General features: G+C 43.0%; 1 protein-coding gene across 1 annotated transcript in view; it reads left to right on the top strand.

The window, feature by feature from the left end:
- The window catches only part of LOC120956513 (uncharacterized), a 31,422-nt gene extending 5,497 nt beyond the window's left edge, over positions 1-25,925 (top strand). Inside the window, exons 2-5 of the mRNA XM_040378014.2 lie at positions 22,489-23,013; positions 24,020-24,255; positions 24,336-24,470; positions 24,557-25,925. Coding sequence (XP_040233948.2) covers positions 22,489-23,013; positions 24,020-24,255; positions 24,336-24,470; positions 24,557-24,737 — 1,077 coding nt within the window. The 3' untranslated portion in view covers positions 24,738-25,925. The remainder of the gene's footprint in view (positions 1-22,488; positions 23,014-24,019; positions 24,256-24,335; positions 24,471-24,556) is intronic.
- The last annotated feature ends 463 nt before the right edge of the window (positions 25,926-26,388 follow it).

The raw sequence follows: 26,388 nt of genomic DNA, 5'->3' as shown, positions 1-26,388 counted from the left end.
ATCTGCCGCATGGTGAAGATCTGATCAGTGGTTGATTTTCCGTTTCGGAATCCTCTTTGATAGTTTCCGACTATCTCTTCGACGTGCGGAACAAGGCGATCCTGAAAAATCAGAGAGAATATTTTATAGGCGGTATTCAACACCGTAATACCCCTGTAGTTGTTGCAGTCCAACCTGTCTCCCTTCTTGTATATGGGGTAGATGATGCCTAGATTTAAATCACAAGGCATCGATTCGCTATCCCACACCTCAGTAACAATTTGATGAATCTCGTTTTCTAGTCGTGCACCTCCATTCTTGACCAGTTCAGCTGCAATTCCGTCGGTTCCGGGTGCCTTGTTATTTTTCAGTCGACGGATAGCCTTTTGTGTTTCCTCTATGCTAGGTGGCAGTAGCATGACACTATCTGCTAATGGCGCTTCTATCTGTTCGTTAAACTGGTCGTTGAGTAATTCATCAAAGTACTGAGCCCACCGCGAGAGGACCTCTGGCTGGTTACTGACCAGATCTCCATCCTTGTTGCGACAGCAGGTTACCTTAGGTACAACGTTGTTTCGGTGACCTGCTATCGCTTGGTAAAACTTTCGTGTTTCGTCCGTACGCCTCTCTGGTTTGCTCGAGTTCCCGCATGTTTTACTTTTCCCAAAACAAAAACTGTCACACCCAAACATACATCTTCAAACGTTACTTATTTCCCCTTTCAAACTCATTCTAAGATCTAATTAATGCTAAAGAACCGATCGCGATCTCTGTCAAGTGGCAAAGTCTTCCGGATCCGAACAAACTGCTACTTTGCCCATTCTCCAAAGCGATTGGAGAGTTCCTAACGGTTACGTTCCCTCCGTAAAACACGTCCGTTTTCTCCCACCCACCGGGAGGTGTGAAAAGCTACTCAGCCAAAACAATGACGCGCGCTCGTCGTCTCCATCGGGGAAGCAGATGTTTATCTGTTTCATTATGTACTATTAAAAAATTGTGACGAAAGATTGCTACCCCAAACCCACGGTATCATTTCACTCCGTATCTTGTGATCACTCGGAATGTTTGTCGCATCAATCTGGCCACAGAGCGTGGTGGTGAGTTCTATTGGACCGCGCCCTTGGTTGACATGTCTATCAAGCTTTCTTTATAATACCATTAATTAAGTTGACACGCTGAGCTGGGGTGGGAAACAAAAGGCAGGAACAAGATCAGCACACTTTATGGAGTTCGGTTAGAGTGGGAAAAACCATCAACAAAGGGAAAGGGAAATATGCAACGTAAACCAAAAACGATAAAATAGCAAAGAGATAAATTGAGCCAAACACACAACAGATCTTAAAGCTCAAACCCTCGTCCATCTTACCATTTCGCTTTCTCTCGGCGCGAAAAGATCGAGAGTCCTCCCCGCTCAACATATGTTCTTTTGCCGTTCAACAACATTGTCGGGGGGCTGTTTATTGTGCATCTTACCTCACCGCGCAGCGTCGGTACGTTTTCACTGAACTGAAGGATGTTGATTTTGCTGCTGCTGCGGCCGTTTGCTTGTTGCGGATTTAATCGACCCACCAACAAACACTCTTCAGTGGGCTTCCCCGTGTTTACTGTCAGATTATAATTTCGTTTTTTTTGCTTGCTTCTGCAATCTGCAATGCTTGTGCGAGTTTCATTGCTTTCTGCGTACATGTTGCCCCGCGCGAGGAATTGCTATTTGGAAGGTAATGAAGGGGTAATAGGACCGATCCTACAAGCGCAGGTGTTGATGGGCAAGTCAGTAAAGCAAAAAAAATCAAACAAACGAGGAAGCCCACAAAAGATGCAATTGTTAATGGTGTTACTGTTGTTGGTTAACGCTGCTTATCTGGCCCTCGACTGATTTTTTTTTGTTGCTTTTGCAACTCTTTACTGCTGAATCAGTTGGAAGCGCTTCACGGAATGCAAATGCGTGCCTGCAGTGGTCAGACAACAGTAACAGTAACAGAGCACAAAAAACGGAAGATAAATTCAATCACAGCGGGAGCAAAAACCCAACCACAAGTGTGTATGTGTGTGCATGCTTCAAACACATGTGAACCATGTTCTCTTGAGGCACTTTCTCCGGTGTACTTTGTGCAAAAAGCAAGAGGGTAGAGTACAACTTGAAGCTGCAGCAGCAAAATGATGATGGCTGTGATTTTGATTTCATCGGGCGAAGCCGGTTTGATGGATTTAACCGTGCAAAGATCGGGCAGGTGATCGTAAAGAACGTGCTTGAGTGGGTTGAACACAAGTGTAACTTTCAAGGTTTGTCTAACTTATTGTGCATTTCGAACGTGTCGTTGGAGTAAAAAATGCTTTTCTTAAAATAGATCTAAATCTGCAGCTCTACTAAATTACACGCTACAAGCATAAACATAGCGATTTGCTTTTCTGCAATCATGAATATTTATTTCGAAACTCATATTACCTCACATAGTCAGCGCGCAACGCTCAACATGGTAGCACATTTGGTTGAAATGCAAAAAAAAACCACCCTGTCTGATGCAACCGGTTCGTTCGAATGTTGATAAATGACTTACATTTAGCTGGACCATTTTGTTGCCAAATTGATCATGCCGCCAAACAGGGAGATGAGTTATCGTGCCGAAGAAACCGAACTGAGAGAAATATCCCCCAAAAGCCCTTGAGCGCTCCATCGCACCCAAACCAAAAACCGGTCCCCGTCACCTTCGCGCGAAAGGAAAGCGTTCGAAATACGATCACGAGCGGTAAACGACGACCGGAGGAAAGTAAAAGTCGCTCGTTCCGTCCGAACCGCCGATAATGGGTTCGTCGCTTGTTTATATCGATCGGGAATGCCATTCCAGGTACAACAGCAACATATTGGAGCAGTGTCATTGCCTCTCCTCCGATATCGCGAGGCGCGCCATATATGCGACGGACAACAACAAAAAGGGCAAAATTTTGGGAAATTGATCATTCAGCTCGCATTTCCCGTCCGTTTTTTTGAAACGGTGAACGATCATTTACAAGATGCTGCAATCGTGCCCAAACACTAGGGAAGCAACAGGGGCAAACCGGTGCGGGGTAGAAATTATTCAACAGCGACGAATTCCGTTGCAAAAGCCAAATCGTTGGGAGGAGAAAACAACGTGACAGTGCGCGGCCCCCCATCGCACTTCGCACGGCCTCTGGGGGAAAGTGAGAAAGGTCACCTTCGTGCGTCCCATAAATCGAGCTGTTTTCGGTTCCGTTCTGCCGCAATCAATACACGGTATTGTGTGATTTGCGATGACTGGTGGTTTGGCAGCATTCGCGCAGCAAACCCCCTTCTCGGTGCAAACCACACCAAAATGCTTTCCATTTTTGCTTTCATCGTCAGGGCGAAGCGTAATTTGCGCCAACCCTCAGAACCCTGGGGAAGCTAAACGAGAGGGGAGTTCGAAACGGGAAACTCGTGGAGTATGTAACGGATGGTATCTTGGGCCCATGGTACGACCGAATAGGGATGAGGTATTATAAATTTTGCAAGCTTGTTTGCTTCGTGTGCAATTACGTGTGGCGAAAAGTTCAAAGCGCTCGGGCAGGCAGCTTGATAAGCCGATAGTGTGGGTCTTTCACTTCTTTATCGGCGTTTTGTTCGTAAAGGTTATTTTGGTACTGGAATTTAGGCAAACGTTTGAGCGCGCTTGAGGTGGTCTGTATGACGAATTGGATTGTCAACTATGGGAAAGGTTATATAGTGAGTGAAATTCATGTAGCAGGAATCTAGCAGCAAAATCTTGTTTGTTTGGTTTTTAGTTCAAGGCTCATCATTAGGAGCTTTTCAAGAATTGTTTTAAAACCATTGCCAGAATAAAATAGAAAAGAAACCAGAGCAAAACTGTTATTGATCTCTTTTCGATTTTAAACTATAAAGCAAAATGTTCAGCCTGTCAGTGGAGCAATATTTATCTTGGGGGTTGTATTTTCCAACCCCATTTGATAGTTGCAGTCCGCCATATTGGATTTTTCCAAATTGAGTACTGGAGGTCCCCGAGATCACCATCAGCGGAGACCGAAAACGGCCGCAAAATACATACAATTAAAAATTTCCCAATTTACTGACAAAATATTACAAATTTTCGTGTAATTTTGGATGGAAGTGTTAGGTGTAGGGTTAGGCTGACTGCCAACCGGTCATTCTACAGCCTGAAAAGTTCCCTACAAAGAACTATGTAGCACCTATATAGTATCGGTACTCATATGCGCATCTGAGATATGGACACTGTCCAAATCTGACGAAATGCTAAGAAGGATTCTTGGCGCCGTATGTGTGGAAGGGCAATGGAGGAGCCGTTATAATGACGACCTATACGAAATGTACGGCTACCTCACTGCCGTGCATCGTATCAAGCTCGCCAGGCTCCAGTGAGCTGGCCATGTTGTACGCATGGAAACGGACGACCCAGCCCGTAAAGTCTTTTTAGGCCGTCCGCAAGGACAGAGGAGGCGTGGTAGGCCCAAATTGAGGTGGTAAGATGGCATGGAGGCGTCCGCCATAAAGCCCGGGATAACGGACTGGCACACGAAGGCGCAAGACCGTGAGTGGGTTCGTACACTCCTGAGGCAGGCCAAGACCGCAAAGCGGTTGTAGCGCCGGATAAGTAAGTAAGTAAATAAGTGTTAGGTTTTAGCCAACAAATTAATTTTCCGATAACAAATTAAGTAAAAAATAATTGTAGTTCTGACTGTATATTGCAATTTAAAACCTTAATGAAATAACTATAAAATCGGACCAGAAGGGAATAAAGGAATAATTGGTATTTCAAATCACTACAATTTGCTTAAAGAACTTATGAAAGTAAAATATAACGCATTTGGATAATTGTTGTATTGTTGTAAGCACTACACACTCACCACTTGGGACATTCTCGTGGTACAGTCGTCAACTCGTACAATTTATCAACATGCTCGTCATGGGTTCAAGCCCCGAATGGACTGTACCCCAATACGTAGAATTGACTATCCTACTATGGTGGTAATCAATAGGTCACTGAAAGCCAAGCCCATTAGTAGTGAGTATTGGCAGGCATTGGCCAACGACTCCTTGTTGTGCCAAAGAAGTAAGCTCATACTCTTATTTTCAATTTAAATAGCAAGCATGAAACTTCACAGTTAAAAAGTGCAAAACAATTATTAAATATAAAACTCACTGAAAAGAAACAAATATGCAGCAAACAGAGTTTTTCTCTTTTCCTACAAACGCTTATGACGCTACACTGGACCATATCGAGTGAACAAGCGCTGGTGATTGGTTATCAATTATCGTACATGACAAGACGAACTGGAGACAACGTTTTTGATAACAGCTCACAACAAAAACCCCTGTAGCGCATACCTTTATCGGACCACCAGTTGCTGGACCGGTCGAGTTGAAACGTCCCAAAGATTGATGAACTTGAAAGGCGTCTTGAAAGTGCTTGTAGAAAATACATTAGAAAACGTAGCTACAGTCGTTTTTGGTTGACACCAACAACGTATTCGCTATCTTCATTTGAGTAATCGATCAATGGGTGCAAATTCCGCAAAACAAAACAACACAGTAGTAGATCAATAAAAATCATGCTGATCAATTAGCTATGAGAAATGGCAATAACGACAGTGGAACGACTACTCCTATATACATAAATTCGAAATTGAGCAAAATCTATTTTTCTTTACAAAAAAACTCTTTACTTTTTGCAATGTTTTCTTCTGAAATGCACTCCCGCAGTGCGGTTTAGAAAAACGCTCCATTTTACCGCACCGACTGCCGCTTGACCGGTATTTCACCAACGCTCGCTTTATCTTATCAGTCCTGCACGCTCGTTGTTGGGCTCGAGGGAGCTCGACTGAATCAAGTGTCTCTCGCGGCTGCCCATATCGCGGCGCAAACAGCATTTTTGTTTCATTAACACCGGGCCGGAGGTACGTTTAGGTGCGTCCGGAGGAGAAATTGTTGCTGCCACTGATGTCATCTACCGTCCGCAGGTTGTTGTTGTGCACCAAGTAGGACCGGAGGAGCTCGAGTGTCTCCATCGAGGGGAACCCTTTGGGGCGATAAGGGTTGGTGCCAAAATTGGAAAGGCAATTTAGTTGGAACATAAAACATGTTTGCCATAAAAAAGAGGTGTACCGCGGCGGCAGGTATATGAAACTCGTTCAACTCGATAATGAATTTTGGCATCATTTATTAGTGGTCTTTTATGTTCAACCAAATTTGGAATTCAAAGTGCGTGAATCACTGGGCGTCCAGTGACTCAGCCTCCCGTAGAAGGAGAGGGAGAGGTATCGATTGTCAACGAAAGGGGTCCAGCCGTATTGCAACCCACTGCGTAATAAGATAATGTGCGCCTCTGCATCATGATATCATATTTACTAATTTCAAAAACACTATTGTCTTTAAAATTGATGATGTATTGAAATTGTTATGTATTTTGTAAAAATAATATTAATTTTTTCCTTAATAAAGAGCTAAAACTGTTTTTAACCTTTTTATGGCAATGAAAAATTAATTTTATAGCATTTCACTTAGTATCTTAGCATTGTTTATTGAGTTTCAGTGCTAAAGTTTTGAATTTTCAAGCCTTTTCATGCTACATTTAGAGGGTGTGTTCTTCCGAGCCTCGAGAAAATCTGCTAACTGTCTCAGCAAGCATGACAAGAAGCGTTATACATTCAAACTGATATTATCAAAAATTAGTGAATGACAATATGGTCAAAACTAATTTACTATATTCATTTTATGGCTGCTTAAAGCTTAAATAATTTCATGAATATATAGCTCTTCTGTGCCATGACATCTAACCACATTACTCCTCTGAGTGTCGAGAAAGTCTGTTAAAAGTTCCAGATAGTATAGATTAGTATTGGGTCAGTATTTGATTTAATGTACATTTATTTCGTTAGAAGAAATCAAATCTACACCATAAACGATCGTAACAATTATACAAACACGGTTAAACCATGCCTATTGCTATCTTGAAATTTCCGTTCTATTTCCACCCAAGCTTTAAGCTTTTTTTGAAAAAAAAACACAATCATACCTACCTTCCATCGTTTGAAGTGGTCAAAGATGGAGGGACCTGTGGATTGTATTTACCTTCCGATAGCAGATAACAACACATCAAAAAAACGTGCGATTTGGAATGGAATAGCCATGTTCCGCTTTTTCCGAGTGTGTGCCCTCGTTTTATTTACGTGACTCTTGAGTGATCACAAGCCATGCCGAGGAGGTTGCAAAAGTGCATTCCTCCGGTCGCTAATACCTTCCCGATATGGCACTGTTTGTCCAACCCGGTCCTGTCAACGGGGGATGTGAGTTTAGGTATGGAGCAGGTTAAAGTTGGTTTGAAAATGAGATAACATTGCCAGGTGAATTTGTTCGTGCTTTTTATACAATTTTTCTTTCTCTCTTTACCCTCGATGCAGCTAATCATCTTTCCCGTTGGTGCCCACTTTTGCATTGATAGTGCATTAGAATGAGGCAGCTTTTCTCGCAACCTACAAGTTAGTTAGCTGTACAAAACGTAAATTGCGTAACGGATTTTCCGGATCTAGCAACGAATGCTAAACGGTCTCGAACAGCTTTCATGCAGCTTCGAAACATTGTTGGCCACGTTATCGTTCATTAATTCGCTTTTGTTTACCGATAAGTAAGGGGTAACAAGCCACGATTTCCACCGACCGAGCAATAGAAACTTGTTCTGAGCTGGAAGCACCCGAAAAATCCCAACCCCATGCCCTGTGTAAGCTGTAGCTCAATTATTCTCTCTCCCTCTCATGGGAGCTGTAACTACCGCATGGGAATGAGATAAAGTGGAGCTTATCGTTAAATATTTAACACACCGGTCTCGTCCAGAGCCCAATTGTTTAACCAGCTTGATGGTTCTCACGCTTTTTGGGAATGGGAATTAATCGTCACAAGCATTTTTTTAAAAATCCGTATAAGCCATCATTGCTGCACATCACGAATCACGGTTACGAAGTAGAACTTTTACAGCGTCACGACCCACTCATTAACGTGCAAGGGGGGAAGCCATTGGGAGCCAAATTTAAGACCCTCACGAAAATCGAATCAATTAGGCTCTCTCTCTCTCGGTTTGATTGACACACGATCAGGATGTCAGGAAATTCACGGAATAGTTTCTTTAACATTTTGCTGAGCATATCTTGCAGTGGGGAGCTTCGATGCAGTAATTTCATGTCACTTTCAACACACCGGCAATTGTTTTATTGCTACTTCTGCGCGGTTCAAACTGGACGCTAGGCGGAACCGACACACCGAACGTGTTGCCACGTGTTGGCGATCTAAATGTGTGAAACAAATCGGTCCTAAAACCCGTACGTGTGTGTCATCGACCTGCCGCCGGAGCTGTGTGTTGCTCGGGTGACGTCTTAAGTGTCCCGAATCAGCGGCAGCGGCAGCGCATCAACGTCTTCGCTACGCCCGTCTCGTTATCCAGCAGCACCCGTGCATGAACCGTGGACATTAGCGCTGCACTGCAGCACCACGATGCCCACCACGATTGGAATAGGTCATGCTGCCGGGAAAGGGAAAGTGACAATCGCATCCAATCTAATCAGCGTGCCGTCAGCCGCATGGCATGTGAGGTGATTGAAGCAGCAGCAAAACAAGGGAGAAGAGCACACCCTACTAATGCATTGCAGGGTATGGGTTTGATTTCAATTCCGATTGTTGTTGAGCTGGCTTTGAAGAAAGAGATAGAGAAAAAAGCCCATGCCATAATCGGTTATCGTAAAGCACCGGGTGGAGACAATGTGCGCGTGTGTGGCAGATAACGAACGAAATGGATGTGGAGAGAATGGAGAAAACAGCAAAAGCTGGTGGAATTTATACCACCCAAAAGCAATAGAAAACTCATCTTTAGCGTTTCCTCTGTTTCCACCGCCTTTCGCTGGTTTCCTACCTGCAGGTTGTTGCGCGTTCCTTCCAGCGCGTATTGCGCAACAAACGAATTTGGATGAAATTTATTATAGCGCGGCGCTGCTGCTTCGGTTGGAACGCGGGCTGCGATGCGATGGAATTCTATTAATTGCACCCACCCAAAACCAGGCGGGCTTGCGGGTTACGTCGCTAGCAAAGCCCCCGTCCAAAGTTCCGATCCGTCACGTAACGAATCGGCGGTGGATAATCGGATGAAAAGTGAAGCGCTTTATCATCCGCTTTGGAGGATGCTTTAGCTTTACCATAGCCTCATCTAATGTGCTTTCCGTGCTCCGTCCGAATTGTGGACTGTGTTAAATGCGATTAAAGGTTTCATGGTGTTATTAACATGTCATCTTCGGGGTGGTTATTATATTTTAGCCACCAGACGTCCACCAAATGCACCATGGCGGATGAAAGGGAAAATTATAGTATGAATGCAACGTAAACATGTGTTATCTAATGGCTATTGAACATAATATTAGTTGTTTCATTATTTTTGTAATTGTTTTAGCCAACATTTGACAGGATGTACTATTCAAGCCTTTTCTATTTCCAGCCAATTTTCAATAAATAAAACCAATTAAATAGTGTACAAACAAAGATGCATTTTTAAATAGTTTTGTTTTCTTGGAAAAATAACTATCCTCAGCAAAAAAAACTCAATTCTTTCTTGAGCTAACCTGATCGCGCTTTGTTTACACGTAGACGAATGACGTTGACACGAATCGGCGTTTGTTTACATATTATTCAGGATGAAGTAATCTAGGGTGAAAATCTGAGGCTAATTTTGTTTGTGGTTTTGTATGGAGTGTATGATTTTGGCCGCCAACTGTCAAACTCCATATAAAAAAGCTGTCTGATATCGTTAAAGTCCCCATTGTTGGAAATAAGTTTAACAAAAATCGCAAAACTAACTCAATTCTATGAAATGTTGCTATCTTTCGCATAAATTCTTAATTTGCATACTTGATGACCATTTTATTTTATAGCAATTGCATTGACATGCTACTAATAGTGCAATAAGTTAGTACGATCATCCGTGATCATCGATCTTACTAGCGCATAGCATACATGAAATAGTTCAATAATTCATAAACTTCCATTCCATTTAAACTATTCAACTATCTCACGACCTCGACCATGAATTGTAATGCCGTGTGCATTTTAACACCCCACCCCCCTTGCTTACCATTATGCAATGGACGCCGCCGTCATCCTTGTGACATCTTGTGCACGCTGTTAATCTTTCTGCTCGTGCTTTGTTTGCCGCTAAATCGCATCGCAGTGTGAAGGCACGGAAAAACAACAGAAAAGCCACCACCGGTTGCACTTTTGTTGGTCGTCGCCGAACCCACTGGAAACAGTTTCAGTGGGTTAGTAAGGTCCGATGTGGTGAGGTAAGCGCTATGCAAGCAGGCAGGCACGAAACTGAAGCAACGAAAACGAGAAAGCCAATGCGACAAACTATAGAGAAAAAAACCGCTGACCGGGCGTAAACGTGCCTATCGTCAGCCGAGGTCAGCCTTGAACGATGGTCAAATATTAGACGAACGTCGTTGGAGATTTGCTTTGGTCGTGGTTGATTGGAAAATAAGAAGGGAAAAATTATGATTTTTTTGGGTTTCTGCATCAACAACAAATCCGTTTGTTTTTGTGTAGTGTTGCTTAATCCGTTTTTAAGAGTAAAGAGATTTTGACTTTTTTAAATATTGGCTTCTTTGAATATCTTCAATATCTGCTTGTGGTTCTTCCACTTACTAATAAAACAACGCTAATATAAATGTTTAAGCTTCTCCAGTGTTTTGCACAAGCTTCGACAGCCTGCAGAGCATTATGTAAAACATTAAAGCTACAAAATACACGGCCCAATGTTCAACCCTAACTAACCATGGTACGGAATGGAGAGGTGTTGAAATGAAAAAAAAAATGCTTTAATTTCATCCCCGCTTTTATATTGACACACTCACCCACCCGAGAGAACAAACAAAAACACACACACACACCAGAGGGAGCTGGCGCAAAAATGCAGCCACAAAGATTAAAAAGCAGCTGTTCTCGCACAAACAATAGAGTCGTTTAATTGCTTCAAGTGTTTAAGGGAGAAATAGACGGGTGTACCGCTTTTTTAGCTGGTGGACGGTGGCGAGTAAGTAAATAAATAAACATAGGCACATACACATAGACACACAGGCTAGGGCGCAATTGTTGCATTGCTCGCGCAATCTTGTCCCGTGTGCAAACCGCGCCAAATCTCCCAGGAATAGAAGAACAAACAAAGATTTGGTCACATTTGCGTCATAATTGCTGGCAGTGGTGCAGTGCAAACGAGGGGGTGTTATGATGAAGTAATAAGGTGTTTAAAGTAGTGGAATGGGACAATTTAAAGAGTCATGTTTGCATTTTAAAGACATTTCAGGTTTAATAAATGATTTGTGGAAAGCCCCTCAAAAGTGAGAAAAGTTCTTTTGGCACATAGTCTTATTGAGAGTTTTGTCACTATTTTATGCATTCAAATGAGCTCTAAAGATCAATTAGATGACTTTAATACAATCACCAATGAAGTAGATTTTAACTCATACGAGATCAAAACGAGATGGTTGTAAAAATAACACAATAACAGTTTTTTAAATGTAGTACACAAATTTACAAGTTGAAGAAAAAAATATAAATAAGGAAATGTGTTTAAAAATGCTCCAATATTCTGTTTAATTTCGGCTGTTAAATGAAATAGAACAATAACCTGAAATACTAATTTGACCTTTTCAATCGATTCTTCACACCAAGATGCATCTTTGGGCCAAGTGTAACTTTAATTGCAACACCTGCAATCACCTTCAATCAATGTTCAATCGAACCTAATTTGAAACAACATGTTTAATTTTCATCCTTGAATTAACGCGACACGACGGGACGAGATGGTGTAACGATGAAAGCTCCTAATGAATGATCGTACACATTTCTCCCCCCGAAACCGACAGAACACGTACCGGCGCGTGCCCAATTGGCCATCTCGTACACGGCGGCATCGTAAAGCATCCACGTGTCGAATCATTTTGGCATGGACGCAATACGCGCACAAAACTCCACGCTGGGCGCTATACGTGGCTGGAGCCAAAAAAATGAATGATCGTTTGGCGATATACCGGTACCGTGTGAATGGGACGGGGAGCGAGGCAAGTAATAGACACATTCCAACGACCATTCACTTCCGCGGGTAACTTCGACCATCCCCCCAAAAAAAGAAAAAAAAAACATTCGAACTAAACGCATACGCACAGACACACTCTCGCGGCAAAAGTTCATTGGGCTCTATTCCCACGATTGAAAACGCACGCACGAAAAAAAGGGGGCCACAAAACCCGCGCAGTAGCCTTCCGAGCCCTCACACACTGTAGTACGTGTGAGTGTGTGTGTCAGTGCGCAAGGGCTGGTGCGCGACTCACATGCGCTTCTAGAGAGGTTTGCGCCACAGCTTCAATTAACCTCAATATACACGCCCGTACCGACCGAACGACCCCAAAAAAGTTCTCCAAAAATCTCTATGTGCACGTGTGTGTGTGTTTGCTACCGAATTTTCCTACTGCACTGGAGGGAGTGGAAAGATTGTTTTCAATTTTTGTTTCTATTTTTGTGCATACCGCTGCACACGCCGCTTCCTACCTTCGCTGCGTATGCTTGCGCATTCCATCCAAACGTATCACAGCGTGGCATGAAAAAAAAACACATAATGCTTACCATCACCCCCGTAGGGTGGTATGTTAACGATCGTCAGCAAAAGCGCTTCCTCGTGCAGGGTAAAGAAGAGATGCGAGTTTGCAAAGTTTGACACCGGGCAACCTCTTTGTTCCTATATTTTCATTTGTTTTGTTTTGCTTAACTACCATCCCCTCTTTATGTAGTGCCTTTTAATGGTCCCAGTTTATGGGCAGTTAAGCAGCAAGTATGATTGTGTGGTTTCTTCTTCGATTTTTTTTTCGGGTACAATTAATTGATTTTATCACTTATTGTAGGGGCAAATGCGTTTTTTATTTTGCTTTTGCATTTTCTCTTTAATGATCCATACTTCAGCTTAATTAACACTTTTCGTGGGTGGTTAATGATTAAATTAACGTGCCACGGCTCATATATTACACCGATATGAGCTCTTATTTTAATAAGCAAAAGTATTCGTAGGTCCTTAATTTAGGCAAACTGTACTAAACAAAATTGCACCATTGCGTGTCTCTTCTGTTGTGGAATTTCAAATCATTCTGTCAAAACCACCAAACTGCCAAAACAAAAGTACCGTTCCATTGGGGCTCAAAGTTAACGACCGGTAGAAGAAAAATGATCCCCCTAGCAAGCGTTCCAAGCGTCGGAATCGCGCAAGCTCCCTCGCCACCGGTAGATTTTGACTACTTTCTCGGCTTCTAAGCTTCGGGCTAATGCTTGGAGCTTTTCCCCGTTGTTACACCGGCCATTGAACGCCGCTGTCCCGCGGGAACAGGAAAACGAACATTAAAATCAATCAAAAGCAATGCGACTTTAGGCGGGGCTAGAGGAAGCAAACGATCAACACGAAATGAAAAAAAGCTAACACTTTAAGAAAAGCACCAACAATGTGTTTCCTTTCGGCGCGCGAGGTGTGAGGCGTAAGAAAGTTTTTCTTCTAGCTTACGTGTGCCCACCCCATTTAGCGTTCAATAAAAGGGTGTCTCCGTGTTGGCGCTGACTTTTTCTTTTTGCCTGTGGCATTTATTTTTATTTCCAACACAATTTTTAAGCCGTTTTCCCAAAGCCACAGGCGACAACATGCTCTTGGCGCACAAACGAAAGCCTTATTTATTGGACGAATCTATTCGAAGCGATCAAAAATGCAGATCAAGCTCGCCCCGAGCAGATGGTATGTTGTCTGTGTGTCTTAATCGTGCTTGAGATGATTTATATCTTGTCCCGTAGCTGCGCAATATCAACTGGTGGAGAAAAACGATAGCTAATTAATAACTTATTTACAACACTCGAAACGTCCAAACGATCGAAGTTGTTTTTTTATCGTTATTGCATTGATCATGATAGAAAGTTGTGTAATCAGAGTTGAGACAAAACGGGAAAGGGGAAACAACCCGCCAGAAGGAAAAATACTATCAGACAATGTCCGATCGGGTGATTTAAATGTAATTAAAGTGCTTCAGCAGAAGCATTCAAACAAAGTGAGCCATTACGGGTGCGAGCTTTGGTCTTGAGATCTTGCTAATGATGGGAAGGAAAACTCTCACCCCACAGCTCTCGACTCACCGTTTTACTATGATTGTTTTCTTCCCTCTCAAAAACAAATTGTACCAAGTCAACAAGCGCAGGCTGTCACTGTATAAACGCGCTAATTGAATTGTCAATTAAACTACCTTTAAAACTGTCCAATTAACTGATCACAGCTCGATTAGAGGGAGTAAAAGTAACTACATGATTTTCCGGAATTTTCCTCCACCACCTACAGCAACGGCAAGGTGGTAAGAGAAAACCGAAATCATATCTGCCAGTGCCGCGTTGTCAGCCGCGATCTAGCGTTGTCTTTCGCGGGCGACAATCTTGCCCGGGTTATCGTGCCCGGGTGAAACTGTCGAGGGGCCCTGTCCTGTTCCTGTCCTGTTGTGAAAGAAAAAGTGTATGTTACAATTCCGATGCGCGAGGATAACGCGCCGGTTGTCGGCCGGTTGCATTTCACTTTCAAATTGAAAACTGTCCCTTTCACAGTACGCCAACGTGCTGTTGCTTCAGCTGCTGCTCGCTTCGATCGATAATGAGCGCAAACGCAAATAAACGGTCCACCGACGCCGTGGACCTTTGTCACCGAACCAAACGATCCTGTTTTTCCCAGGTGGTCATAGACCGAACCAAGCGGGAGGAAAAAGAGAAGGCCCTCTCCAGGCCTTAAGAGGGGCAATTAACGTTGCTGCAAAGATGGGGCGCATCTAGAGAGCACTTGCTCTAAATCTTCATGTCCCTCCCCGTCGGAAGAAAGAAGAAACCCGCTCGATGGCAAAACGCAAAGACGATTAGACACTGTTTTCTCGTTCAGCGTTTGTGCGCTACAAATGGAGTGGGCCCGTGCCAAGGCCGAAGGCCAACGCCGGTGTGTGTTTGTATCCGCTGGTGTGCACGTTTAGCGAACTTGAAAATGAAAAGTTTCCGGTTTGACTGGCTTTGACCGTCTGTAACAGTGCGGGAGGTTAGGTGGAGAGTGTGCCGCTGTGTAGCCGTGAGTCTCGGGCAAGTACCTTTTTGCTGGATGCGTGCTACAAGACCGATGATGGCCTAGTTTCGGCTGAAAGTGTCTGCCCGTTGGCAGGTTGAGCTGGCAGGATAGGCAGGGTATCTTGGGGTCCGGTAGATGTCTGGTAGCTATTTTGATCCGATCGTCAATAATCTTGCAGTCATCAATCTTGAGAAATCCATCCACTACCAGTCGCAGTGGAAGCTCCATTGCCGCCAGGTAAACATCGGGGCTATCGGCACACATCGCATCGCATCTACCGGCCGATGCGAGACTGGAAGTGAATAATTTCGCAGCGGAATTTCAACGACAATGACCATTTTTGATCGGATCGTTTGGCTAAATTGCTGACAAATCATTGCCGCCGATGGGGCGAGTTTACAAAGTAAGGTTTAGTGTAAAATGTAGGCAAAGAACTGAAGGGGAGCAGTAGAGAAAGTAACACGCAGATGAAATAGTTGTATTATTTGAAGAGAAAATAGAACGCACTGGGATGTTTCATCATTTCTAACCGGTTTGTTTTTTACTTGTAGTTTGACACATGAAACAATGTTAATACTTTTTATTGACCCTGAGGCGTTGGTTGATAAGCTGTAGCGAGAAAGAGAAAATCAAAAATTGATTTATCCTTTGTTTTGTAGGTATCTTTATACATATTTGATCAAAAACACTTAAAAGCTGTTCAAAAATGAATAATTTACAGTAAAATCAATTTGATCGTTGTAGTAACTCGTTTCTAGTGACTTTGAGAATAGGATCCTGGTCATGGCACCAACCGTTCCAACATATTTTATTTTAATTTTTTTTTGCTCAAATTTGACACGTTTAATTCATTTCAAATGTCCACTTATCATGCACGAGCAATGCCCGTCCTGTAGCCAAGACCTTCAAATCTGCAATAATAGATCATTGTTGTCACATTTGACTGCTATCCACTGAACAAAGTGGCAGTAGAAGCACCAGAAATGCTCTTTAAACAGGCAAAATCACCCCAAATAAAGAGCGATCGGGCGGCCGAGCGTCGGCTACACATGTATGAAACCGGAAGATATGATTGTACACACCGGAGTACAGCCATGACTGCCATGGCATGTTTTAGCCAGAGCAACAGAGCAACGATGTATAGTTTGTTCGTGTGGTGGGTTATTGTTGGTTTGTTTCTGTGCCCGCGTGTTCATTTTTGTTTCATTTTATGCGTCACAGTTTGATAGCAACCCTCACCCTTTTTTCCTGAGCGGTAGTACTTTTAGTCTGTGTTTGTTGCGTTCTGCTGGTGGTGTTCATGGATGCGGAACCGTTGCAGAACAGAATGGATCTGTTCGGGACAGTTGAAATTATCTCTTTTTTATTTTTAACGCACTGCACTTCGTTTCGCTCTGTTCTTTACATTGGGGCACGAAGCTAATGTTTGTTGAAATACTTACAATACTTGATTTTAAAGATAGCCCAAAATGTAGCAACACGTTTTATAATTAAGGGGAGAAAAAGACATGGTCGAGAATTTACCCATTTTAATGACACTGGCAGCCGCGCTCGAAGTCAATGGAGCGAAACATTAAACAAAAATAGCCATAAATCCACTCCAAAAGTTAAACGTAATGCCTTTGAGTGCACAAAGCACATGTTTCGCTGCCACAAATCCAGCGGCCGCCAATTAGCTGCGATAGATTGGGAATAGATTAGGTGGCAATAAATAACAACTCTAGGGGAATGAGTCTTTCAACAGTGCTCGTTATGCTGTTGAAGCTTGGTTACTTTTAACCAAAGCTCAATGATTTTGACAGCTGCCCCAAGAGCTGCCCCGCAACGATACAGATCGTTTGCTACTGCAGTGCCTCTAACGACCAACCAGCCGGTCCGATTTTCACGGCCACACCGAGTGGAAGCGAACCTGACGGTGGTGTTTCCGTTTGTTGGAGCATTCTTATCACACAGCAATTCAATTTATTGTGCACTTCTAGCATTCGACAATAAACAAAACCCGCCTGATAAGATAAACATCGCGGACCCCATCGGTCCGAATCGGTCCCATCGATTGCAGTTTGCTGTTTGGTGGTTCTTATTCCCTTTTTCTTACGTTTGATCAACCAGCGATGTCGCGAACGACCCGATAGCGATGGGTGAATGGCTAGACGGTATCTGCTGCCACCGTGTGGTGCGGTGGTACACGTCGTAGACCCTCACCTGTCGCACACTTCCGGCCGGAAAAGATCTTTCCTGTGCGATAATCGTCCGTTCGCCTTACCGCAAGCGCTCGTGCGCCTCTGGTCGATGGGAGAAATTTTAGTAGCCCCAATTACCGCCAAGGTCCGTCTGACCTGCCGTGCAATGGAAAGCAGGAGGAAAACACTGCGCTGCTGCTGTGCAGAGCGGGCGAATGAAGCAAAATTCGAGTCCAAAAATGTAATAATAATGAGGTTCGTCGCTTCGTCTAGCGCACGCGGTCGTTGAAGTCTTTTGTTTCGCATCTCCCGCTGATGTGCGGTTTTTTAGCTGCGCCACCGGTCAAAGATGAGGGGACGAAGTACTGCTGCCCATCTTTCTCATTTCCGTTTCCGTGGCCGATCATAAATCAGAGATCAGAGATGGAGTTTTGGACATTTCGTGGTTTCCCAGTGTGGTAATTAAATTTTGCGAAAACTTGGCACAAATGCACGAGAGCTTCTGGATGGGGGGCCTTTTTTATTACAGTGCTAGAGAGTTGTGTTTGACGTTTTAATGCAGCTCATTTTGGAAAGTTGAAGGAAAATGCTTCTTTTAAAGCATCCTTTAATGAGACCTTCGTTTCTGGGTCTGAACTAATTTTTAATTGGTTTCTTAGAAGTTTTACACAATTCCATTGCTTTATGCAAGCAACCACCATCTTGTTCTTCGCTCTAACGGCACATTTTGGTTCTGAAGAGATCCGTACGTCGAACTGCAGCCGCATTAACCAGGGTGCAAGGGGCCCGATATTTACACGATCTATTTACACACACGCCTCACTGTTGCTCAAGTTCCGGTATTTTCAACCTTGTTACCGATGGATAGAAAATACATAAAAGCAAACACACACAAACACACACAGAGGCGCAGAGACTCGAAAAAGACCTACATTCCGTGTACATCTCGCTGACACCATCGTCATGCTTCGGGAGGCAGAACTAACCTCTCACCCGGGTACTGCTCCGGAACCCTTTCCTTCGCCCGGTCACCCGGTGCCAACTTTCCTTCCGTTCCTTCCGTTAGCTCCGGTCGGTACCGATCGCATCGCAGCGCAGTGCACCCATCCATGATGATGGTGATCATGCTGGTGTGCTGACATAAATGCATCTTCTTTGCCATCAATTTTCGGAATTGGGCTAGCGAAATGCGAGCAAGCATCGTCTTCGCGACGTACCGGGCGTTGCTCACGTTTGTTTCCTCCGCCATGGTACCAAGCTCAAGGCTTTCCCCCCCCCCCCCGTGCGCGTCAGCTGTTACCCTGGCTCATGCGATCTTTGCCGGTGATCATTATCCGCCCTACGACCCCTGTCGCTCAATCAACTCAGCCTGTGGGGTTGGAGAGGTGTCTGTGGCAGGGAGATAATAAATTATTTACGCCGGTACGGATCGCCTCAGAATTAAGTGGGTCATGCTACCTGACAGGAGGGGGTCGATATCCCCCGCCGGCCGTGTGGGTATGTGAGGAGAAATTTTAACACGTGCCACGTCTCGTCCCGCCTGCTCGCCCAACAATATTACCTATCGTCCCGCCGATAGTGGTACACCATCTTGCTTCTCGCTTTTCTATTAACGCATACCGCCAGCCGCCTGTGCGCTCGCCTGTGCTTTGGATTAAATTGCAAATTGTACCACCATTGCGCTAAATCGCTCACGTTTTGTTCGTTGGAAAATGGACGGGGTAGCGGTGCAAAGGGGAGCGTGAGGGAGCCGGTGATCCCATAGCCATTAACCGTGACCTCATGAGCACGACCGCGCGCGCGCCGGACTCCTTCGGTGTGTATGTAGCTCCAACAACATCAGCAAATAAAAAAGAAAACACCTCCTCTCCGGTGAACGAAAAAGGTTGGTCAGTTTTCTATTTTCCTTGCCGTGCCCCATAGACGCTTTGATCGAGTTAAGTTGTGTTTTCCTTTCCTTTCTTTTTTTGATTTGTTTTGTTTTGTTTTAGTGTGTGTGTGTGTGCCGACGGTCACCGAAAAGCGTACCCACATTAATCGTGACGCCCATACGTGGGCGTTGATCGGGGCTGCGTTGATCGGACACAAAAGGGAAGAAACCTCACTACCAGCCAGAATGGCGAAAGAAAGGTTCAACGTGCTCGAGTGGCACTAAAAAACTATGTTTTTCAGGGCGTTTCTTGCTTGGATCGGGCCTAGTGTGTTAACACGGTTCCTAGGTAGACTAGTTAATTGAAATCCTAAATCAAATTCGTTCGTAATCTGATCGGAAAGAAATAATTGAAATTAAAGGGTAATTGATTTTTCTGTTTGCATTTTCTTGCCGTTGGGAATTCAATAAGGAAATGCGTTTACTGCATTGCTTGTCAATTATTTGCTATCTAATGACAGCGCTAGAAAGGGATTGTTATAATGAGTAAGCAAGCAAACGATTAATTTAAATGATACAAAGCGTCAGATTGAGTGTTTTGCAATTATTTCTCTATGAGAGCACAGAGTTTTTGTTTATTAAATGTTCAAAATTGATGGCAAAATCTGTAAAAAAAAATCTCGTAAAAAAAGCTTGTGAAAAAAGCGATGAAAATTAGAAATATAATCTCTGGTCATGGCACCAGCAATAATACGTTTTTTTAATAATATCGATAATATTTCATATTCATTAAAAAAAAAACAGTCAGGTCCATTATATTGTCAAAAAATGTCCACCAGTCTTGTGAATAAGGTACAATATTTCACAAAATTATTCAACTGGAAAGCCCTGCCTAATCCTGGCATGAGACCGGGCGAGCTCTCAGACGGGAACACCAGTTTTGCTGCAAACAATTTCCGCCCGTGCTTTCTATTGAAAATAGAGCCATTAAACGGGTTGAACCCGCTACAACCCGATGGGATTGGCCGACAATCACAATAAAACGCTGTGCAAAAAAACCCTCTCAAACCCCCAGACTCGCATGTTCAAATAAATCCGATTTAGATTTGTTAGCTTCCTGTCACCGTCGTCTCGTTTTTAGCACGCGTTCGGTGGCCGAACGCTTGGGGTCCGATCTTATTATCTAAAGCCTCACCATTTACCGATGGCAGTGCAGTCATGCGTAGGATCGTTGCCGTTTGATCATTGCTCTTTGTTTTGCACATTCCCCAGGGGGGGGGTAGGGAAATAGTTTCCATTTCCGGGATTGAGTTGAAGAGGCCGATGTATCTTAATTTCTCGCACACTCTCATTCATACGCAAACGGTGAATTGGAAGCGAACGGATGCGAATTTGTGTTTGCAAATTTGCGCGCGAAATTCGATGTACAGTGTACCGTTAAGTGCGATGCTCGGTAGCGCAGTTGAGCTAGTAATTTTGTGTGGCGGAAACAAACGTAAACAAGAAGCAACGCTAAGAACACGTGGTGGCATTAGAAATATTGTATTTTTTCCTTTCTTTTGCCATTTTACCGCAATATGTTTCTCAATTTTGTAGTTAATTCACACTGCGCATTCTGCCGGTATTGTAACAGAAAGCTTCTCGAGCGTAAGAATGACAGCTAAAGCAGGAAGAGAAGTAGCCAAAATATACACTGCTAAACGTGTTCTACAACGGGCTGCATCTATTATACCACATTCTGTAGTTAAAAAAATCGCTTTTGCAACTTGTATGAAATTGATGAGATGGATATTCATTTGGTTTGTTAACTTCAAGTGATGCTTGCTTTAACGCTAGCGGCATAAAATTACAATTAAAAATAACGAAGCAGAACTTTACGGTTGAGCATTCTGTCAGCTTGAGTTAAGCCTTGTTATTACTTGATAATATTACTTGATATTTTATTGTTATTACATGCTTTTTAGATTGCCATTTTTGTGTTTTGTGTTTTGTGAAAGAAAAGTTGCTAGTTGTGTTATCTGCGGAAGGCTTGTCTGTAAAATTATTCTTATCAAATTGTACAGGAAATCATTCGAAAAACATTAAATATTCCTATGATTTAAACAAAAACATTTAACCCCTTGACTGCAAAAACTTAAAAATAAAAAAAATATAAAGAACCAGAAAGAAAGAAAAAGAGAAGTATAAAGAGGGAGAGAAAAAGCGAGCGAGAAAATTAAAAGAAATAAAAGAGAACAAAAAATAAATAAAAATTAAAAAATATGAGAAATAATAAATAAAAATCAATATTATCCATGACGCACAAATATTTTTTATACAAATGACTAAAATCCAATAATGAATGTATTATAATACGCTCATTAAAAAAATATAACAAAATTGAATAAAATTATATTGTTGAAGTAAATGATTAAAAAAATTTAGTTCTGGGCCTTTATATTTAGAGGAAATGCGAATTTTACCCTGAAATAGAACACCTTCTCCTTATTGCCGTTCAATCTAATCCCAAGAAAAATAACATTAACACTTCAATTCTTGGCACCGTAAGCAATCGAAACCGTAGACCTAATTTTCGCTCGCATTGCAGTCTAGTGCCGGCGCCGTAACCTAATTTCCACCTTTCCATTTATGACAGCTTCTCCCGCGTACTCCCACTGCACTCCTACCCTAATTGAAGTTTCGACCAGATCGTATCAAATTATCGAGTGGTATGGCGGGGTGAAAAGTAAAGCGCAGCTTCAGCAATTCCTGCACGTGATTTCCTAACCTCGCACAAACATGCACACCCGTATGCAGATGATGTATGGAGAAACCGCCCGGCTCAATAATGGGCTCTAATTTGCACCGAATAATTTCCTATTACTTGCCCACAGCTTCGGACGGCTCCCGGTTCGTGCGTGGAAAGTGCTTAACACTGCACGGGCCAGCGGGATTGAAATGTGGGTTAGTGGGTGCGTAAATGAGGAGATCCATTGCTAGACGCGAGGAACGCGCGCCGGCTAATTGACACCGATAAATCAGTATCAGATTTGTTCTTAGTGGCCGTGCGCTAGATCGGGGAGCCGCAATTGTGACAGAACAATAACCTTATCCGATGCACGGTAACGAGTTGGATGTTCCGTTGTTGAAAGGTAGTTTGGAAGCTTTCAGATCGTGGCTCAATTTTTCATGATTTTCTTCATTTTTTGTTTTTGGCATTTATAAACTTTGTTTTTTTTTAACAAATGATCATCACTAACAGAACCATTTCTTCCGTTGTTTGCCCCACTCATTCCAGATCGAAGACCCGCTGAAGCGGATACAGGAGGAAATCAACGAGGTGACGCGCCGGGAGCAGGAGCTGCGCGAAGGTCACCGAACCGGCACCGAGGAGCGGAACGGGCTGGACCTGAACGATGACAACCTGTCGTCGGGCAACTCGGACGATTCGGGCCTATCGCTGTCACCGACGCCGGTCCACTCGCCGTCCGTGTCCAACCTGAAGGACAAGCTGGAGCAGAACGGAAAGGAGACGGTGCACCAGCGCCGGACGGAAGAGCAGCAGCGCCGCGCGTTCATCTTGCCGAGCCCGAAAACACTCACACGGGCCCGCTCGACGCCACAGCTGTTCCACACTTCGACGCCCCCGAGACGCTTCAATCCGAACCCGAACCATCGCGGCATCATGCAGAAGTTTATCGCTTCCCGGGGCCGGCTGAGCAAGCTGGCGGCGAACGGTGGCGCCGGGGGCCACAACGGGCCGGCTTCAGCCGTGCCGCAAATGATGACAAGCATGGTCAGCACGAAAGCAGATCCGATCGTGGTAGGTTTTGTTTCATTTTATTTTGTTTTATTTGTTTCGCAGGAGGTTTTCTAGGAGAGCTGGGAGAAGATAAAAGTATTCAAGAGGTTATTTAGGTTCATTTCTTTCTTTGTGCGGATTAGTTTTGCCTCTTTTATGTTCTGAGTCCAATGTTCGCATCAGTGGCGATCGTATCATTTTGCTCTGCATTGGGTGGTCTGGTGTTTTGGTAATAAATAGGATTTGGCAAACTGGTGATGTAATCAGAAGGGACATTAATCTTTTTTTCTGGACTGATGTCTCTGTATCTTTTCAAACGTCTTACTATAATTTAGTCGTACGAAGATCACGATCTTCCGAGGTCTTAAAATGTATCGTGAGCGTGTTTGCTATTTTTAAATAACTGTAAAAGTATTAAAAAAGAAGATGAAGAAGAAGAAGAAGAAGAACAAGAATAATTAGAACAGGAATAAGAAAAAAAGAAGAAAAAGAAAACGAAGAAGAAGATAAAAAAGAAGAAGCAGAAGAAGAAGAAAAAGAAGAAAAAGAAGAAAAAGAATAAGAATAAGAAAAGGAAAAGGAAGAAGAAAAAGAAGATTATGATGAAGAAGAAGAGAAGAAGAAGAAGAAGAGAAGAAGAAGAAGAAGAATAAGAAGCAGAAGAAGAAGAAGAAGAAGAAGAAGAAGAAGAAGAAGAAGAAGAAGAAGAAGAAGAAGAAGAAGAATTAATAGAACTTGAGAGATTTTAGAGTTTTGTACATCGTTTCATACAGGCTTTGAAAATAAGTTATAAGAGTGAATTCCTTCAATGTTTAGACACACAAATCGTGAAAATACTAGGTAGAGTGAGGTCGTGCTTAAACTTTATGTTATTTGCAGATCAAATTCCAGGTTACTCAGACTCTTTTGGTCATCCAAATTATTTTTGATAATTTAAACAACATCAGCAAATTCCTGATAGCATCAGAAATGAAACGAGACGCCAAACAGTAAATTAATAACTTCTTGCCTGTCTCTCCCTTTCCAGCCCTCGGTCGATCTGAGCCGCTCACATCTGATGATGCTGCCGACGGCCATCTCCACACCGCCCACCATCGAGCGGGACTCGAACGGCAAACCGATCCGGCGTGGCTACGTCCCGGTGGAGGAAAAGATCCAGCGCGAGCTGCGCGATCTGAAGACGCGCGAATGCGAACTGAAGCGAATCCGCAAGCTCAACCGCAACGCTTCCCAGTCGGACCTGTTGGACATGAACTATGATGCGTAAGTTGCACCAAGAGGGGCTAGTTGCAATGTGGCAGCACTGGAAAGCTCATCACACGAAACCACGCTTCCTATTGCAGGTTCGAATCGAGCGAGGAACTCTCGGACGAAGACAACACGGACGAACCGATCTATCCGCTGGCGAGAAAGCTACGGTCGACCAAATCGATCAGCGAACTGTGTGACGCCCTGACCAACTCTAGTCTTTCGCCAAGGTACGATAGGCAGCGATTACGTGGGATTAAGCAAAGCAAAAGTGTCAAAAACGTAAACTGATTCCCCTTTTTCCTACCGTTTGCAGGGAAACTCCTTCGCCACTGTTTGAAAACCGCTCGACGCGTATGGGCACCGGATGCGGTGGTGGCATGCGACCGGCAATGTCGCTGGCCCAGCTGTGCGATCTCGACCCACAGGAGGCACCTTCGTCGCACAAACTGATCGCCCAATGGGAAAGTCTCATTCAGCAGAAGCAGCAGCGATAGATAGACGGATTGGCGAGAGGGAAAAATCATCCCGAATCCCGCGCCGTAATGCGGATATTGTGCGTTAAATAGTATCAGCAAAGTGAGCAGGGTTGCAGGAGGAAACGAGTCCCGAGTCCGGTCGACCCGAAATGAAAAGTTAACTAATTTAATGTGATGTGTTTTGTTTTGGTTGCGTTCAGTTCTACATTCCGTGTGCAAACGTAAACAATCGTAATAGTTTAGTGAGGGTTTCGGTTCCACTTTTCCATCAGCTGCTCTTGCCTTTTAATATGTTTTTCTTTTTTCCGTACTAAGCCACGATTTGTTAATTTTTCCCATCAAATATAAATGGCTGTTTTGCTTTTTATTTGTCACTTTAAAGACCTTTATTTTCATTTGCTACATTTTTATGCTTACTAACCTGGCCGTTTTGTTTGAAATAATTTATTTGCTACTTATCAGAAATTGCATTATCAGCGTTGCATGCGAGTGAAGCATTTGAAAAGTGGTCACTTGCAGAAGCAAATATTACAGAGTTGTTTTATAAATTATTGAAACAGGAATAAGCAAAAACTCAATCTAAAATTCTTCAATAAAACTGCTTGAGATTAAGTTTCCTACTATCAAAAAGCAAAGTAGATAATTTTGCTTTTGTCATGAAGATGTCACTTCCTTACATAATCCTACGTTAAAGCGTGTTGGTCGAGACGCTTACACGAACCTACCTAAAGCTGAACTCATGCAACAAGAAAATAGGCTCAATCTTATCGTAAAACGGTAGTCGCTAGGAGCTTGTGTATTATATACTTATCGTCAATGTTTAGCATTATGCACAAAACATATAGTTATATTAAGGAGCGTTAAAAAAAACATTATATCGTTTATACTTCCATCGGTTTGCAAAGATATAAGGAATGTTCGTCGGTACTGTTTTGCTAGTATGCAATAGTGACAGAATAGCTGACAGCTGGGGAAGCAAATTGGAGGCATTTTTTTACTTTTGTCAGCGAGATTAAAAGAGTGTGCGTATCGAGCGTTCTCGTACGTGTATATGCTTAATGTGTTTATATTTATGCGTTTTTCTTTTGTTTTTTTCTTCTTTACCATTACCGAGCTATCTGTGCGTTAGTAATGGACACACTTATGCAAGGATAATAAAATGAAATAATTTGAAAATAAAGTGCTTCAGCGGTGTGCTATATCTAAGAGTGTTCGTCATTGTGTTTGAGTTCCGGTAGTTATCAACATGAATCTAAATTTTTGTTGTCATTTTCATAAACAGGTGAGATAACTTTTGTTTATTGAGAAAACTAATAATTAAACTAGATTGAAATATGAATTGTTTTGCAATACTTTTAGATCATATGTACTAAGTGTAAAGTTTTTAATGAAAATATGAAAAATGAATGTCTAGAAGCTCCGTCATCTCTCCTTCAATCATTGAACATTCTCATCTAACGTTTTTTGAAATGGTGCCCTCGCAAAACGTTTTTTTTTTGTACAAATAATGTATAAAAAATCTTGAATGTTATGGATAAATACAAAATGAAATGAAATGAAATGAAATGAAATAAATACAATCTTCACTATTATGACACAACAGCATTGCTGCAGAGTAATGCAGTTCATATATAGAGATATATTGTACTTACAGATACAGATATACTTA

This window comes from Anopheles coluzzii, chromosome 3 (assembly GCF_943734685.1).
Source record: "Anopheles coluzzii chromosome 3, AcolN3, whole genome shotgun sequence".
Classification (NCBI taxonomy): domain Eukaryota; kingdom Metazoa; phylum Arthropoda; class Insecta; order Diptera; family Culicidae; genus Anopheles; species Anopheles coluzzii.
Note: the sequence above shows the minus strand (reverse complement) of the source record. Positions and strands in the feature narration are given on the sequence as shown.